The sequence below is a fragment of the Schistocerca serialis genome, chromosome 7 (genome assembly GCF_023864345.2).
Source record: "Schistocerca serialis cubense isolate TAMUIC-IGC-003099 chromosome 7, iqSchSeri2.2, whole genome shotgun sequence".
Lineage (NCBI taxonomy): Eukaryota > Metazoa > Arthropoda > Insecta > Orthoptera > Acrididae > Schistocerca > Schistocerca serialis.
In genome coordinates, this window is record NC_064644.1 from 619,657,311 (window position 1) to 619,676,699 (window position 19,389).

At 50.3% G+C, this 19,389-nt stretch overlaps 1 protein-coding gene across 1 annotated transcript in view; it reads right to left on the minus strand.

The window, feature by feature from the left end:
- Positions 1–303: 303 nt before the first annotated feature.
- The window catches only part of LOC126413301 (spidroin-1-like), a 67,209-nt gene continuing 48,123 nt past the window's right edge, over positions 304–19,389 (minus strand). The window contains exon 2 of the mRNA XM_050083200.1: positions 304–2,500. Within this exon, the coding sequence (XP_049939157.1) occupies positions 304–2,500 (2,197 nt within the window). The remainder of the gene's footprint in view (positions 2,501–19,389) is intronic.

The window sequence follows — 19,389 nt, forward strand, 5'->3', positions numbered from 1 at the left end:
GCTCTAAGCTCTGTTCTACATGTTTTTATGCAGTAATCTGTTAGTTTTGAAGTTTTCCCACAGCGACGCCATACCATCAAGTCCCCCCTGCGGGTCCGGGGGTTAGAATAGGCCAGAGGTATTCCTGCCTGTTGTAAGAGGCGACTAAAAGGAGTCCATCCCCCTCAAGGGGATAGTTAGCACCTGCGTCCGGAGACGGACGGTTGCACGACATATATTTGTGGTCTTTTTGGTTTTCACTTCTCGTTTCTTCCTTCCTTTGGTTGGTTCCTTTCTTTGTTCTTCTCCATCTGACTTTCTTCCTTACTCTTTCCCTTGCCGCCTTCTCCTTGCCGCCTTCTCCGTGCCGCCGCCTTCTCCGTGCCGCCGCCTTCTCCGTGCCGCCGCCTTCTCCGTGCCGCCGCCTTCTCCGTGCCGCCGCCTTCTCCGTGCCGCCGCCTTCTCCGTGCCGCCGCCTTCTCCGTGCCGCCGCCTTCTCCGTGCCGCCGCCTTCTCCGTGCCGCCGCCTTCTCCGTGCCGCCGCCTTCTCCGTGCCGCCGCCTTCTCCGTGCCGCCGCCTTCTCCGTGCCGCCGCCTTCTCCGTGCCGCCGCCTTCTCCGTGCCGCCGCCTTCTCCGTGCCGCCGCCTTCTCCGTGCCGCCGCCTTCTCCGTGCCGCCGCCTTCTCCGTGCCGCCGCCTTCTCCGTGCCGCCGCCTTCTCCGTGCCGCCGCCTTCTCCGTGCCGCCGCCTTCTCCGTGCCGCCGCCTTCTCCGTGCCGCCGCCTTCTCCGTGCCGCCGCCTTCTCCGTGCCGCCGCCTTCTCCGTGCCGCCGCCTTCTCCGTGCCGCCGCCTTCTCCGTGCCGCCGCCTTCTCCGTGCCGCCGCCTTCTCCGTGCCGCCGCCTTCTCCGTGCCGCCGCCTTCTCCGTGCCGCCGCCTTCTCCGTGCCGCCGCCTTCTCCGTGCCGCCGCCTTCTCCGTGCCGCCGCCTTCTCCGTGCCGCCGCCTTCTCCGTGCCGCCGCCTTCTCCGTGCCGCCGCCTTCTCCGTGCCGCCGCCTTCTCCGTGCCGCCGCCTTCTCCGTGCCGCCGCCTTCTCCGTGCCGCCGCCTTCTCCGTGCCGCCGCCTTCTCCGTGCCGCCGCCTTCTCCGTGCCGCCGCCTTCTCCGTGCCGCCGCCTTCTCCGTGCCGCCGCCTTCTCCGTGCCGCCGCCTTCTCCGTGCCGCCGCCTTCTCCGTGCCGCCGCCTTCTCCGTGCCGCCGCCTTCTCCGTGCCGCCGCCTTCTCCGTGCCGCCGCCTTCTCCGTGCCGCCGCCTTCTCCGTGCCGCCGCCTTCTCCGTGCCGCCGCCTTCTCCGTGCCGCCGCCTTCTCCGTGCCGCCGCCTTCTCCGTGCCGCCGCCTTCTCCGTGCCGCCGCCTTCTCCGTGCCGCCGCCTTCTCCGTGCCGCCGCCTTCTCCGTGCCGCCGCCTTCTCCGTGCCGCCGCCTTCTCCGTGCCGCCGCCTTCTCCGTGCCGCCGCCTTCTCCGTGCCGCCGCCTTCTCCGTGCCGCCGCCTTCTCCGTGCCGCCGCCTTCTCCGTGCCGCCGCCTTCTCCTCCGTGCCGCCGCCTTCTCCTCCGTGCCGCCGCCTTCTCCTCCGTGCCGCCGCCTTCTCCTCCGTGCCGCCGCCTTCTCCTCCGTGCCGCCGCCTTCTCCTCCGTGCCGCCGCCTTCTCCTCCGTGCCGCCGCCTTCTCCTCCGTGCCGCCGCCTTCTCCTCCGTGCCGCCGCCTTCTCCTCCGTGCCGCCGCCTTCTCCTCCGTGCCGCCGCCTTCTCCTCCGTGCCGCCGCCTTCTCCTCCGTGCCGCCGCCTTCTCCTCCGTGCCGCCGCCTTCTCCTCCGTGCCGCCGCCTTCTCCTCCGTGCCGCCGCCTTCTCCTCCGTGCCGCCGCCTTCTCCTCCGTGCCGCCGCCTTCTCCTCCGTGCCGCCGCCTTCTCCTCCGTGCCGCCGCCTTCTCCTCCGTGCCGCCGCCTTCTCCTCCGTGCCGCCGCCTTCTCCTCCGTGCCGCCGCCTTCTCCTCCGTGCCGCCGCCTTCTCCTCCGTGCCGCCGCCTTCTCCTCCGTGCCGCCGCCTTCTCCTCCGTGCCGCCGCCTTCTCCTCCGTGCCGCCGCCTTCTCCTCCGTGCCGCCGCCTTCTCCTCCGTGCCGCCGCCTTCTCCTCCGTGCCGCCGCCTTCTCCTCCGTGCCGCCGCCTTCTCCTCCGTGCCGCCGCCTTCTCCTCCGTGCCGCCGCCTTCTCCTCCGTGCCGCCGCCTTCTCCTCCGTGCCGCCGCCTTCTCCTCCGTGCCGCCGCCTTCTCCTCCGTGCCGCCGCCTTCTCCTCCGTGCCGCCGCCTTCTCCTCCGTGCCGCCGCCTTCTCCTCCGTGCCGCCGCCTTCTCCTCCGTGCCGCCGCCTTCTCCTCCGTGCCGCCGCCTTCTCCTCCGTGCCGCCGCCTTCTCCTCCGTGCCGCCGCCTTCTCCTCCGTGCCGCCGCCTTCTCCTCCGTGCCGCCGCCTTTGGGCAGTCGTTACAAGTAATTTTGTATACACCGGACTTAGTGCTGAGTTCTTCTCGTGCTCCAATATTATGAATTACTCTACGTTTTTAGGGAACGTTTCATATAAGATAAAAAGGCTTTTACAGAAACAATACGGTTACAGAGTTGCTTTTTCCGTAAATAATAGCCTGAAATGTAGAGTAATTCATAATATTTTAGCACGAGAAGAACTCAGCACTAAGTCCGGTGTATACAAAATTACTTGTAAAGACTGCCCAAACTATTACATAGGGCAGACAGGTAGACCCATTAAAGTTAGGTATAAAGAACACAGGTTAGGTAAAAATGGGGAAAACGTATATAATTCCACCTTTGCTGAACATCTATGGCTCTTACAGCACACGTCAAGTGAACTGGACGATGTAGAGCTGCTTCATGAAGCTAATAAAGGTTACAAATTAGACTTGCTCGAAGAATTAGAGATTTTCAAGCATCTGTCTCTAAAAGATGGTTTTGTTCTTAATGAACAGGTGCAGCTTCGAAACAAAATTTTTTAGACAGTTTCAAACCCCTCATTGCCTTAATGTAATATAGTCTGGCTGACTAAGAGTTATTTTCTTGCATGTTGATGCCGGTGAAATGCGCTTTTCCTGTCTTGTTGGGATTCTACGTATTGTGATGTTTGTTAGTTATGAATTTCAATGTGTATGTGTGGTTAAATGACTACTATGTTTTATTCATAATGACAGATGGTTTCGTTTTACTATAACATTTTGGTTGTTTCGCTAGCATGTATTTCACTGCCTACATTACGCGAGACTCTCGCGCATTACACTAGTGCCCTCTCTCGTTAGATGTTCCAAGCGCAAGCTTTATCCGTTTGACACTAGGACATAGGTAAATTTGGTTCTATATTTCTATTTTACATAAATGTCTTTAATTGTTCTGATACGTTTTATTTATTAAGACAGAGTTTGAATTAACACAACCTTTAATAATTTTTGATGCGCTTATGTATGTATTTATAGGTTGTAATATGCGCGAGTCTGGCACATGCAAGTGCCCTCTCTCGGCGAAACAATCTGCCTTAGTGCCTTCACACTCGTGTCTCAATAGTTCATAGGTGAAGTAATGGTGTTAAACTGTTCGCTTTGATCCTGTGCCCATTACACATGTTGTACAAATGGAGATGATATTTTAATTTACTGATGACGCCTTTGGCATAATTGTTTTATTATTCTCCAGTGCGTGGTGTAACTTTAGTAAGTACTAAAGATTTTGTGCCTGTATTACTTTAGCAATTTCACCGTTACTTAAGCTTCTGTTCCTCACTTTCGTTGATATGGCTTTTCTAATGAATGTGTCTTTCTGTTCAGGAAGTTTTACTTCTGATGAAGGTATACTTATATGTACCGAAACCTTGGTCAAGAATTTTAATAAAAAAATTCTATCCTGCAACTGTTTTTGGCTGTCATCCTTTATTGTGAAGAATTATAACGGTTGCTGCTGCAGCCATGTTTAAAATCTTGAAATAAGGAAGAACGCTGTATCCAAGAAATTGGGATCAAAGAGAAAGTGTCCACCTCGGCTGCTCGCAAGCTGTTTGCTAGTAGGAGGCCCACGCTGCTCCCAGCGGGGAAATACAGTACTGTCCTCGCCTCCCCTCGGACTACCAGGGAGGTGGCAACCCAGACATGCGATCTGACCTTCAGCACCACGGTCGTCCGTTTGGCCAGTGCTAAGATCGCGCGGTCGATGTCGCCTCTTCCTCCCATCACCCCACAGACACAAGCCCCTTCATCAGCTTCTGCTAAGACGAAGACCCAGATGTCAGATGCACGGGCCTTCAAGAAGGAACCGTCCCGTGCAGACTTCCTACGTACCTCGACCTCCCAGCCATCGACCAGAACTTCCACCAAATGACCTTCCAAGAAGGCTCATAGGAAGCACAGTTCTCCTTCTCTGCCACGGCGCATTTCTTCTCCTGCGCTGCGCCACCCAGCGGTTGCCACCCCAGGCCGTCATCCAAAGCTTGGCTGCACTGCTGGTAGCCGAACATCTTGCCGTTCACCGGCGAAGGAAGCTCCCCCTCCCGGCCATCTTACCAAGATGGCCGATGAACCTATAGAGCCAATGGACGATGACTGTCCACCTACTGATAGCGGCGGCAGTGCTCGCTCGAAGCCAGGCCCTCAGCGGCCTTCGAGGTTACCCCTTCTTTCATCTTCCTTTTCTTCTTACGATGGCACTTATTCACTGGAATATTCACAGCATTCGCTCCAACTGAGAGGAATTGAAGTTGCTGCTCCGCTTGCACCATCCGCTCGTCGTAGCCCTCCAGGAAACGAAGCTACGCCCATGCGATCAAATTGCCTTGGCACACTACACCTCTGTGCATTTTGACCTACCCCCTGTGGTAGGTATTCCGGCTCATGGAGGGGTTATGTTGCTGGTCCGGGATGATATTTACTACGGTCCCATCACATTGCACACCGGCCTGCAGGCAGTTGCCATCCGAATTACTCTCCCCACTTTTACATTTTCCATTTGTACTGTTTACACTCCTTCATCATCTGCCGTTACCAGGGCAGACGTGATGCAACTTATTGCTCAGCTACCTGCACCATTTTTGTTAACTGGAGACTTCAATCCCCACCATCCCCTTTGGGGCTCTCCAGGATCCTGCCCGAGGGGCTCCCAGTTAGCAGACATTTTCAATCAGCTCAATCTTGTCTGCCTCAATACTGGCACCCCTACTTTTCTTTCGGACACATCTCACACCTATTCCCATTTAGACCTCTCTATATGTACCACCCAACTTGCACGCCGGTTTGAGTGGTATGCACTTTCTGATACATATTCGAGCGACCACTTCCCGTGTGTTATCCATCTCCTGCAGCATACCCCCTCTCCGTGCTCATCTAGTTGGACATTCTCCAAAGCGGACTGGGGGCTCTTCTCTTCCAGGGCGACCTTTCAGGATCAAACCTTCACAAGCTGCGATCGTCAGGTTGCACACCTCATGGAAGTCATTCTCACTGCTTCTGAATATTCCATCCCTCACCCTACTTCTTCTCCACATCGCGTACCGGTCCCCTGGTGTACCGCAGCATGTAGAGATGCTTTTCGTGCTCGTCGACGTGCTTTACGCACCTTTAAACGCCACCCTACAGTGGTGAATTGTATCACTTATAAACGATTACGTGCACAGTGTCGTCGTATTCTTAAAGAAAGCAAGAAAGCCAGCTGGGCTGCTTTCACAAGCACCTACAACAGTTTTACTCCTTCTTCTGTTGTCTGGGGTAGCCTGCGCCGGCTATCTGGCACTAAGGTCCACTCACCAGTTTCTGGCTTGATGGTCGCGAATGACGTCCTTGTCTCCCCTGAGGATGTCTCCAATGCCTTCGGCCGCTTTTTCGCAGAGGTTTCAAGCTCCACTCATTACCACCCTGCCTTCCTCCCCCGCAAACAGGCAGAGGAGGCTAGGCCACCTAACTTCCGCTCCTCGAATCGTCAAAGTTATAATGCCCCATTCACCATGCGGGAACTCGAAAACGCACTTGCCTGGTCACGGTCCTCTGCTCCAGGGCCTGATTCTATTCATATTCAGATGCTGAAGAACCTTTCACCTGTGGGTAAAGGTTTTCTTCTTCGTACTTACAATCGCATCTGGATTGTGGGACATGTTCCCGCATGCTGGCGCGAGTCTATTGTTATCCCAATTCCTAAGCCAGGGAAGGACAAGCACTTGCCTTCCAGTTATCGACCCATCTCGCTTACCAGCTGTGTCTGTAAAGTGATGGAGCGAATGATTAACTCTCGTTTGGTTTGGCTGCTCGAGTCTCGATGCCTACTTACCAATGTACAATGTGGATTTCATAGGCACCGCTCTGCTGTTGACCATCTGGTTACCTTGTCGACCTTCATTATTAATAACTTCTTGCGGAAGCGCCCGACCGCGGCTGTGTTCTTTGATTTGGAGAAGGCTTATGACACCTGTTGGAGGGCGGGCATTCTCCGCACCATGCATACATGGGGTCTTCGCGGTCACCTCCCTCTTTTTATTCTTGCCTTTTTAATGGATCGACAGTTTAGGGTACGTGTGGGTTCTGTCCTGTCGGACACCTTTCGCCAGGAGAATGGGGTGCCACAGGGCTCAGTTTTGAGCGTCGCTCTCTTTGCCATAGCGATCAATCCAATAATGGATTGCCTCCCAGCTGATGTCTCAGGCTCCCTTTTCGTTGACGATTTTACCATCTATTGCAGCGTGCAGCGTACATGTTTCCTGGAGCACTGTCTCCAGCATTCTCTTGACCGTCTTTACTCCTGGAGTGTCACCAATGGCTTCCGTTTTTCTGCCGAGAAGACGGTCTGTATTAACTTCTGGCGCTACAAATAGTTTTCCCCACCGTCCTTATGACTTGGTCCCGTTGCTCTCCCATTCGTGGAGACAACAAAATTTTTAGGTCTTACATTTGACAGGAAACTTAGCTGGTCTCCAAATGTGTCATATTTGACTGCCCGTTGTACCCATTCTCTAAATGTCCTCAGTGTTCTCAGTGGTATGTCGTGGGGTGTGGATCGAACCGTCCTACTTCGTCTATATCAGTCGATCGTCTGCTCGAAGCTGGATTATGGGGGCTTCGTATATTCCTCTGCACGGCCATCCATCTTACGCCGCCTCAACTCCATACAACATCGGGGTTTACGGCTTGCGATCGGAGCGTTTTATACTAGTCCCGTCGAGAGTCTTCATGCTGACGCTGGTGAATTGCCACTCACCTACCGGCGCAATATCCTGCTTTGTCGGTATGCCTGTCGGCTACTATCAATGCCCGACAACCTGTCTTATCGTTCCTTTTTTGACGACTCTCTCGACCGTCAATACGGGTTGTATGTCTCCCTCTGCCCTGCTACCCCCTGGAGTTCGCTTTCGTCGCCTCCTTCAACACCTTAATTTTTCACTCGCTGCAACCTTTCGAGTGGGCGAGAGCCACACGCCACCTTGGCTCCAGGCTCAGGTTCAGATTCACCTTGACCTCAGCTCGCCCCCAAAGGAGGTTACCCCCGGTTCGATCTACCACTCCCGTTTTGTCGAACTTTGTTCGAAGTTCATTAATATGACCTTCATTTATACAGATGGCTCAAAGACCAATGACTGGGTCGAGTGTTCCTTCATTGTCGGTGCACAAAGTTTCAAATACCGGCTCCATGGCCATTGTTTTGTCTTCACAGCTGAGCTCTTTGCCCTCTACCAGGCTGTTCTTTACATCTGCCGCTACCGACATTCTGCTTATGTCATCTGCTCCGATTCCCTGAGCGCCACATTTTAACGTCCTGTCCGGATTTTAACACACTGCGTCTTGATCTTGGCCTGCCATATACTCTAGATGCCATTTTAGCGGATGACCCATGAGCAGCTGCTTGCGTTCTTCGTTTTATCTTGACAAACCTCTCCCAAGACATTTGATTATGCTGTTTTTTTAAAACAGCAACTAAAAGGGAAAACACGATAAAAGCCAGACTGACAGGCATAGGATTAAACTTGTGCCTTGCGGTGCATTCTTAACGTAGTCTGGGCGCTAATGACCATTGAAGTTGTGCGCCCTAAAACCACAAAAAAAAAAAATACCATCAAGTGTCCCTCCATCGGGAATGGTTCTATGTACATATATAACCAGCAAATGGTTGACTTTCCTTCTAAGCTTCATCCACAACCCTTCTACATTCTCCAGCCCAGAGGTAATTGTTTTGAAATCCTTTTAGAGATATGACACGGCAGCAACTCTATCTGGTTGGTTGGATACATAGTGTTTCCTGCTAGTTCTAGCTCACCTTTGTAATTTGGGATTTGAAACTCCATGAACGCGAAGCAGTTGTAGAGACAAGAGATCGTAACTGTGTAATGTCATCTAGTTAAATATATATGTTCATCATGAGTTGGCTTTTGTGGTGGTTAACAGGATGTTTTGTCATACTGACATATTACAGAATGATGATTTTCTCAAATGGCTGATGGGTGTTTAAAACTTCCCCCAGCAATGACAGTGTGATTGAGTAATTTATGTGCTAGTGAACTGTTTTCTCTGAAGTTTTTGTTAGATATGAGGTACCTTGGTGATTGCGGGAAAGTCTAATTACATGTGTGTGCTCACACTAGATACCAAGTCTTGCTCAATCAATCTTGCATGCATATTCACTTCCCACTTGGCAAGGTTTGATTGTCAACTTTGACAAATATACCACCCCAGACAACTGAAATTCTAGGCTGGAATATAAACAACATTATAGAAAAGACACAATGCTACTTACCATAAAAGTGACACATTGAGTGGCAGGCAGGTACAACACAATTACAGTTGCACTTAACTTTTGGCCAAAGCCTTTTTCAGAAGAGAAACTGAACACACATTCTCACAAGCGAGAACATATTGCCCAGTTGTAACCACTACCTCTGGCTGCTGTGGCCAGAATGTGATAATCATGTTGAATGAAAACAGCAATTCAAAGTGGACTGTGATAGGGAGAGGGATAGCAGTCTGCAGGTGGGGTGAGAGAAGATCGTCATTTGGTGGAGCAAGCAGAGGCTAGATGGCGGCACAATAAGGATACCAGGTGCACTATCAGACAGCTGTGGGGAAGGGAGCCTGGAGAAAAGTTAGTGGAGGAGGTGTGGAGCAGAGAAGGCGAAAAATACTGGTGGGTACATTTTCAGAGAACAACACTCTGAGAATGAGGGGACATGATAATTTCAGAAGTGGAGATTGTTTGTAAAGATAATTCCCATCTGCCCAGTTAAGAGAAGCTGGTGATAGAGGGAAGAATCCAGGTGGCCCAGGTTATGAAACAGCGACATTAAGCTGCATGTAGCTTCACAGGGAGGTCCACATAACTCTTGGCCACAGTTTAGTGGTGGCCTTTTATCCTGGTTGACACCACCTATCAATATATGTGGGGGGTACCCAGAAAAAAACTGAAATAACTTTGCTGTGGGTTGAGCTTATATATGCCTAGCAGCAGAAACGTATACTACATAACACAACTCTTTGCCAGTTCAGTGCCATTTGTGTTGTTCAATTAGCTTGTTCTGTACATCTGCAGTAACTGGTTTTGCTGGCACTGTTTTGTTCTTGGATCATTTTTTATGATGGCAAGTTTAAATGAACAATGCGCAGCTGTGTAATTTTATTTTCTACTCAGTAAAAATGCTGCTGAAACTGTTTTGATGTTGAAAATGGCTTACTGAGGTGATGCTATGGAGAAACTAAAGTGTAGAATTGGATTGCTCAGTTTAAAAATCGTGACATCAATTCTTGACAAACCTCACTCTGGACATCCATCATTGCCCAAATTGACAAAAATATTGAAATAGGTAGAGTGTTTGTTCTCCTAGAACACTGACAGACAATTGATCAACTGTCAGAGATTAGTGGGTTGTCTTGGAACTCTGTTCAATGAATTTTAATGGACGATTTGGGAATGAAAAGGGTTGCTGCCAAGTCTGTTCCTCAGGTTCTGACTGACAATCAAAAGGAACGCCAAGTTGAAACATGTCATGTTTTGGAACAGCAGCTTGAAAATGATACAGATTTTCTGTCAAAGATCATACTGATGATGAATCATGGTGTTACGATTATGACCCAGAAACAAAGCAAGAGTCAAGCCAGTGGAAAAAGTCATCGCCAACTTGTCCAGTAAAAGAAGTGAAGTCAAATCGAACATTGACACAATGAAAATTTGCTTTTTTGATGCCAAGACCATAGCTCAATCAGAATTTGTTCCCCCAATGTCAGACTGTCAATCAAACCTTTTATTTCGAAGTGTTAAGAAAATTGCACAATATTGTCCCAATTTGTGGCAGGCAGGAGACTGGTTCTTCCATCATGACAATGTATCAATTGTAAAGGAAAGTATTTTGAAAGGAATAAGGTTGTTTTGTAAACAATTTCAAACTATATAGCATTTAAGAAATAATTCCTTTTTCTTGTGCCCCCTCAAAAAAAGCTGTGCAGTGAGCGCATCAGAGCTGTTATATGATAAGGTTATCTCTGCTTGTGGCCTGTCCTCAGATGGGTTGGGATAGTCCTGTGACAGGTCTAGACTAGGAAGTGCTCAGTGGTTGGATAGTGCAGATTTTGCGCATAGGTCTTTCACAGGGGGGCATGTGTTGGGGACTGGGAAGTGGTGTAGGGATGCACTAAGATGTTGCAGGGGTAGGGTGGGCAGTGGAGAACTGTTCTGGAAAGGTTGGAGGCATCTTGGGTAGGAAGTACCTCATTTCAGCGTATGAGGAGAGCTATACCCCTTTAACAGGGCTTTGATTGTCTATCATTGTGCTGTGAAATGAGACACATCCTAACACAGATTTTTCCCAACCCTTCTAAAGTGATTTTATGTGCCAACAAAATCTCCACAACATTGTAGTCCATTCCCTGAGCACACCCAATTCCATCTCCTTTCTGCAGATATATTACCTCTGAGGTTGACCTAGGTGCAAAACCTGCCCAATCCACCAACAAAGCACTTGCAGTGCCAGTCGTGTCACATGCTTATGACCCCCCAGCAGAGGACAGGCCACATGTGGAAACAGCCTTATCAGATACCAGCTTTGCTGTTGTCATTGCACAGCTTTTTATATTGGTAGAACTAGCGACCAGGAGTCAGCCTGAATGAATGGCCACATCCCATCTGTGGCTGAGCGATATGTGGCTCACCATGTGAAATGAAATGCAGCTGTCTATAACGTGCTCTATTTACTGTATGTGGCTACTTCACAACCTGTGCCGACAGGATCATGCTCTCCATAACCAGCATCCCTGCACTGGTAGTTACCCTTTTAACACTTTATCCACTCTCACAATTATCCTTTCCTCAATCTTCTGTTACCTGTTGTTCCCACACACTCTACCCAAGAAATTCTGCTGCATCTGTCCCACATCACCCTCTATTCATGTCCCCTCACCTTCATTGTGTGCTGCTCTCTGCCAAGGCACCCACTGGTCTTTCTCCCCTTCTCTGCTCCTCTTCTTTTTCCACTCCCTTTCCTCCCATATCCTTCCCCACCCATTCCACAACAGCCTCCAGATGCTGTTCCAGCAGCCTTGTCCTGCTACCAATTAGACCCTGCACACTCTGTCAGACAGTGCTCTTCCCTCACCACATCTGTATGCTGCTATTTGTCACCTGTTGCTTTTACTTGATGTGACTGCTGAATTATGGCTGGAGCAGCCAGAGACAGCAATAATGTATGCTTGCTTGAGTGAATGTGCATTATCTTTTCTGAAGGTGGCTTTGGCTGAAAGCAAACATTCTCCATTGTGATCATCTACAGCTCAGTGTGTCATCTTCATGGTGAGTAGTGCAAATACTACCTCCATTATCCACTTCATTATTCTCTGGATTGGGTCCGATTTTCCCCCGAAAGAACCGCTGTTGTGAGTTTTGGATTTTGTAAGTTTCCGTCTGTACTCTCTGTACTTTGTTACATGAGCTGTACCCCTTAAAAAAAGAATATGAGGAAGGCGAGACATGAGTAATAAAATCAAAAATGGGAGTGGGTGAGAAGAGTTGGATAGAGAGAGGGAGGAAAGGTGTGGTGGTGGTGGTGGTGGTGGTGGTGGTGGTGGTGGTGGTGGTGGTGGTGGTGGTGGTGGTGGTGGTGGTGGTGGTGGTGGTGGTGGTGGTGGTGAAAAAGGGGTTTTGTAAATGGAGGGATGTCGAGATGTGTGGGAGGCAAGGTCTCATCTCTGGAGTCCATAAGAACTACTGTCTAGTGAGAGGATCCAAACAGCCCATGTCTTACATCAAGCACTGAGGCTCATGGAATACACAGACCCTCCTACCTTATAGGTTTCCATGGACTCTAGAACTGGGAAATTACCCTGCAACACATCCCTACATACCTATATCTTACAGTACTTAACCTCTGTTAGCATATTCCTGCCATAATTCTTCATTATCATCATTTCAATGGGTTTCACACATGTTTCCTTTTTATCAAGTCTTATTATTTAGTGTATTACTTTTCTGCCTTTGTTCTTCTCCCTGCCCACCCAGTGTCTCTTTCTTTTCTCACTCATAAAAACACTATTATGCCGCTCCCACATAATCCATGATTACTTATCAACCTGTCATCTCTGCAGTGAGCCAGGCACAGTGTTTACCAATGTACTATCTATAATGTAGTCTCTGACCACACCCCTCTCCATCCATCCCCCCCAGGGGGTTCACAACTCTTTTGTGAATGCGTGTGTAGCGGGCACGGGACCCCGAGCTAATGTGGCCTTCCTTCCTTTCCGGGCTGCATACCTTCCCATTCAGCATCCTTCCCCATCCCCCACCTTCGCTGCCCCCCCCCCCTCACCTCTGGCTCTTTCCTTCCCTTTCTCCCCCTCTGAGAGTATGGTTTGTGCCTATGTCCAGAGACGGACGCTCGTAAATGTACCGCATTCTTTGCCTTCCTTGCTTGTATGTCTTCATCCTTCCTTTGTCCTTCTCTTTTCCTTACCTCTTCTCTTTACCATTTTCTCCGCTGCGGCATTTGAGACCTCTCTTCTTTCCTTTCCCTTTCTCTTTCTTCCTCCCTGTGCGTGTCTGAAGGCCGACCCACGCCTTTTTGTGCGTAGCCGGTGACGGGGTAACGCGTAATTCCCCGCTCCGGGAAGACAGGTAGGACACGTACATACCCCCTGGTAATGGCCAGGCCCAGGGAGGGGTGATTACCCGAGCTGATACCTTTCGAAAGTGCCGATTGGTCCCTCCGTCCGTTTGTCAGGAGGTGTGACCTGAGGTGTGAACAATCACCTAGGGTGGGAGTGCCCTCAGAGAGGGCCCCCACAAGGGAGGAGTGCACCATCGGAGACGCTGGTAATCATGGGGGATTCTTCCGCAATGGTTTCCTCACCTTCCACTATGTCTGCTCACAAACGTAAGTTCACTGAGTCTCAGCCACAGTCAGTTCTTCCATCGTTGCCACAGTTACTTGTTGTTTCTCAGTCTGACGAAGGTCACGACTTCTCCACGGTCAACCCTTTCATTATTCAGAAAGGTGTCGATGCAATTGCAGGTCCTGTGAAGTCTTGTTCCAGATTACGGAATGGCACCTTGTTGTTAGAAACAGTCAGTGCCCTCCAGGCACAAAAATTGCTGCGTACTTCACTGCTCCACACCTTCCCTGTCCGGGTTGAAGCGCACCGCACTTTAAATTCATGACGTGGAGTCGTTTATACACGCTCCCTCGATGGATTGTCTGACGAAGAAATTCAGCACTACCTGTCTGAACAGGGCGTAATGGCTGTTTATAGAGTTATGAAAAGGGTTGACATGAACATCATTCCAACCCGCACTGTCTTCTTGACATTTGACAAAGTTCAACACCCATCGAAAATCAAAGCAGGCTATGAGATAATTTCCGTTCGCCCTTACGTCCCAAACCCTACGCGTTGCTATCGGTGTCAGCGGTTCAATCACACTAGCCAGTCCTGTTCCAATCCGGCGAAATGTGTTGTGTGTGGCAAGGATGCCCATGAGGGTGCTTGTCCACCTCCATCCCCTCGCTGCATCAACTGTATGGGTGACCACGCTGCTTCCTCTCGAGATTGCCCCGTTTTTAAGGACGAAAAGCTTATCCAGGAAATCAGAGTGAAGGAAAAGGTGTCTACCTTTGATGCTCGAAAATTATTCGCCTGTCGACAGCCCACCGTGCCTCAGACAGGAAAATACAGCACTGTCCTTGCCTCTCCTCGGCCAACAAAGGAGGCGGCCACGCAGACTTGCGACCTCACCTTTAGTACCACGGTCGTCAGATCAGCCAGCGCAAAGATCGCCCGTTCAACCTCACCACTTCCGCCTGCCCACTCTATGGCTCACCCTTCATCGGGTTCTACTAAATCTCGAGCCCAAAAGTCAGACACCAAGACTTCGAAAAAAGAGCACACTCGTGAAGATTTTTTACGTACCCCAACTTCACAACCATCGGTTCCTCCTTCTTCTAAACATCATAATTCCAAGAAGGCTACAAAGAAACCCAGTTCATCTCCTTCTCCACCAAGGCGTGTCCCATCTACAGCACCTCCTGGCGGTAATCGCCCTCGGCCGTCTTCTGTGTCGCCGAGGCGCACTGCTGGTGGCCGATCAACCGGCCGATCGCTGGTGGCAGGAGCTGCTCCTGACCAACGTATGGATCAGGATCTTCTGCCTTCAGCTGAATGCCACTCCATGCTGTCGGTCGCAAGCTCTGAGCAGTCGAGTTGACAGCAACTTAGCTCACATTCCTCCATTTTCTGTTCACCCTATGTCCATTATCCACTGGAATATCCGTGGCATTCGAGCCAATCGGGATGAATTGTCGAACCTCTTACGATCCTACTCGCCGGTCATCTTCTGTCTTCAGGAAACAAAGCTGCGTCCCCATGACCGTTTGTTCTCCCTCATTTTCAGTCCGTCCGATATGATCTCCCCTCTGTTGAAGGCACTCCAGCCCATAGAGGACTCTTGATTCTTCTCCATGATACTCTCCATTATCACCCAATCCATTTAAACACTTCCTTCCAAGCTGTCGCCGTCCGTCTTTCCCTTTCTGGATACACGTTCTCTCTTTGTATGGTATACATTCCATCGTCCACACCAATGGCACGAGCTGATCTCCTTCATCTTCTTGGTCAGCTTCCACCCCCCTATTTGCTGGATGGGGACTTCAATGCCCACCACCCGCTTTGGGGATCTCCACATCCTTGTCCACGTGGCTTACTATTGCTAGACGTCTTCCACCAAGCGGATCTAGTTTGCCTCAACACTGGCTTCCCCACATTTTTGTCTGCCTCCACGACAAATTTGTCTCATTTGGACCTTGCGGTCGGTACTGTTCCTCTAGCTCGGCGCTTCGAATGGTTCGCCCTTGATGATACACACTCGAGTGACCACTTTCCATGTGTCCTTAGACTGCAGCCTCAACTGCCATACATGCGCCCGCGATGCTGGAAGTTTGGCCAAGCCGATTGGACACTTCTTTCGTCCCTAGCGACATTCGATGACCGTCGCTTTACCAGCGTCGACGATGAGGTCACCCATATTACCGACGTTATTCTCACAGCTGCGGAACATTCAATACCACGCACCTCCGAATTGCCCCGGCGCCCCCCAGTTCCTTGGTGGAACGAGGCATGCCATGACGCAATACGTGAGCGGCGACATGCTCTTCGCATTTTCCGCCACCATCCTACTTTGGCCAACTGTATCCGATATAAGCAGTTCCGTGCGCGATGCCGTTTCGTCATCTGCGATAGCAAGAAGGCCAGCTGGAAATTCTTTATTAGCTCATTTAACACCTTCACTCCCCCTCGGAAGTTTGGAGTTGGCTTCGACGGTTCTCAGATGTGCCTAGTTTCTCCCCGGTCTCTGGGCTCACTGTCGCGCATGATACATTAGTGGACCCCGTCACAATCTCTAACTCATTGGGTCAGCACTTTGTCGAGATTTCGAGCTCTTCAAATTACCCGCCAGCGTTTCTCCCGAAGAAACGTGCAGCGGAAGTGCGACATCTAGCTTTCTCCTCTCAAAATCGCGAAAGCTACAATACTGTTATCTCCATGCAGGAACTCCAACATGCACTCTCTTCTTCTCGCTCCTCCGCCCCAGGACCGGGATGGTATGCACCTTCGCCTTTATAATCGAATTTGGACCGACAGTATTTTTCCCAGACGATGGCGGGAAGCTATCGTTGTTCCCGTTCTGAAACCTGGAAAGGACAAACATCTCCCCTCTAGTTATCGCCCCATTTCTCTCACGAGTAGTGTCTGTAAGGTTTTGGAGCGTATGGTGAATTACCGTTTAGCTTTGTGGCTGGAATCCCGCAGTCTTTTAGCACCTGCCCAATGCGGATTCCGAAAGCATCGTTCTGCAGTTCACCATCTTGTTGCTCTCTCCACTTATATCATCAACAATTTTCTCCGGAAACGCCAGACGGTAGCAATATTTTTTGATATGGGGAAAGGACACGATACCTGTTGGAGGACAGGCATCCTCCGCATACTGTTCTCTTGGGGCTTTCGAGGCCGGCTGCCCCTTTTTCTTCGTGAATTTATGGCAGAGCGCACATTTAGGGTGCAGGTGAACGCTACTCTCTCCCGTACTTTCTCCCAAGAAAACGGGGTACCCCAGGGCTCCGTGCTGAGTGTTGTACTGTTTGCCATCGCCATAAATCCAATTATGGATTGTCTCCTTCCTGATGTTTCGGGCTCCCTCTTTGTGGACGATTTTGCGATCTTCTACAGCTCTCAACGGACCAGCCTTCTTGAAAGACGTCTTCAAGGATGTCTCGATCGCCTCCACTCTTGGAGCATCGAAACCGGCTTCCGTTTCTGACCCAGTAAGACTGTTTGTGTAAATTTTTGGCGACGTGAGGAGTTTCTTCCGCCCTCCTTACATCTAGGTCCTGTCAACCTTCCGTTTTCCGACGTCGCTAAATTCTTGGGTCTTATGTTTGACAGAAAACTGTGCTGGTCCTCCCACGTTTCCTATCTTTCGGCTCGCTGTCTGCGTTCCCTTAACACCCTCCGTGTCCTGAATGGTACCTCCTGGGGAGCAGACCGAGTGGTCCTTCTCCCCCTGTATCGCGCCTTAGTGCGCTCGAAGTTGGATTATGGAAGCATAGTCTACTCCTCTGCTCTGCCATCTATTCTTCGGCGTCTCGACTCTATCCACCACCGTGGATTAAGTTTAGTGTCTGGAGCTTTTTACACCAGCCCTGTGGAAAGCCTTTATGCTGAGACTGCTGAACCTCCGCTGTCCAATCGGCGTTCAGTCCTTCTGAGTCGTTATGCTAGCGATCTGTGTTCCATGCCTGCTAATCCAGCCCATGACCTTTTTTTCGACGCCTCCTTTGATGTAGGGTATGCAAGCACTCCTCCTCCCTACTACCCCTGGGAGTCCCCTTCCGTCAACTGCTCCATTTTCTTTCCTTCCGCTTTCCCAAAACCTTCTTGACCACTTGGGGTACAGCACCGCCTTGGCTCCATCCCCGGATCTACTTGCTCCGTGACCTTTGTCAATTTCCCAAGGATGGTACCCCTACACTTGTTTACCGTCGGGCATTTGCTGCTCTATGTGCACAAATGATGGACGCCACATTTATTTACACCGGCGGCTCGAAAACATCGTTAGGTGTAGGGAGTGCCTATATTGTTGGCGAAACCCCAAATCACTTTGGGCTTCCCGACCAGTGTTCGGTTTATACGCTGTTCTCCAGGCTGTCCACTACATCCACCGCCATCAGCAGATACAGTACGTAATCTGCTCAGATTCTCTCAGCTCTCTCCTCAGTCTCCAAGCTCTTTACCCTGAGCAACCTCTGGTCCACCGGATTCAGGACTGTCTGCGCTTGCTCCACCTGGGGGGTGTCTCTGTGGCGTTCCTCTGGCTCCCGGGACACGCTGGTATCTGTGGGAATGAGGCGGCCGATATAGCGGCCAAGGCTGCAGTCTCTCTTCCTCGGCCAGCTATTCAGTCGCTTCCTTTCACCGATCTATGGAGCAGTTTATGTCGCAAAGTTGCTCATTTATGGCATGCGCATTGGTCAACACTTCCCCATAATAAATTGCGGGAAGTGAAAGCCCTTTCTTGCGCTTGGACCTCTTCCTCCCGAACGCATCGTCGGGAGGAGGTAATTTTAACTAGACTTCGGATAGGGCACTGTCTTTTCAGCCATCGACATCTTTTAAGCGGTGTTCCTCCCCCACTCTGTCCCCACTGCTCTCAGCTGTGGACGGTAAAACACCTTCTAATTGAGTGCCCCTATTGTAATCCGTTATGCTCCCGTCTACAGCTATCGCCTGATATAATGTCAATTTTAGCAGATGACATGCGCTCAGCTGATCGTGTTCTCGAGTTTATTAGTGCCAGTGAAATGATGTCAGTCATTTGAAGCTTTTTTTGGGGACAACCAACCCCTTTCTGTAGTGGATTTTTAAGCCTTCCTTCTGCTTTTAGTTTCTCCAATTTTATGACTTTGTTCCCATTGCTGCTGGTTTCCATTTTCGGTTTTTTACTGTTTCCTAAGTCATGGACCGGGCGCTAATGACCATAGCAGTTTTGCACCCTAAAAAAACCAAAACAAAAAAAAACCTCTCCATCTCCTCCTTTCCCTACCCTCTTCATCTTTGTATCTCCTCATCCTTACAACAATTGATTCTCATCTCAGTGATCCACACTTCGTACCTTCCTCAACCTGTATCAGTTTCTTCCATGAGGGAAGAGGTAACAGTTCAGAAAGCTAGGACAGAAATACTTGTCTGTCAGCATTACTAATACCACCACTACTTAATGTAGGTGCTGGCCAGATTTTCTTTCATATTTTTGTAATAGTCTTGCATGTGCTTTACTTTCAGTGAAATATACTATGTAGGGAAAGGGAGGTTATACTGATGGAAGGTTAAATGTAGAAGGGTAGGGGTGTGAGACTATACACTGACGAGCATACAGAGAGTATAGAGAGAAAACTACAAAATCCAAAACTCGCAGCAGTGCTGGGTCTGATCCAAATGACTCATAGTTGCCACTCAACTCTGTAGAGTTGTGCTATAGAGGCCCATGCAACTGCATGGCAGATGACCCAGAGGTGGGTAGTCCTCATATATCTGTTCCTGAATTTGGCCTATTTGATGGTTGTCACCTGTATGTAAAGGAGCAATGTTGGGAATCTCAGTTAGTGAGCAATATCCCATTTCTCCCTCTCCTGCTGACATACCTTCAGATACTTAAAGCCAACTGCTTCTACTACTTCTCATGTGGCTACAATAAACTGCAGAATTTTAAGCTATGGCTTATTGCTATCTAATTAAACACACTGTAGTGAGGTACACGTGATGGAGGAGCTGGATGTGATTGGAGATTTAAAGCTGTTGCCTAAGTT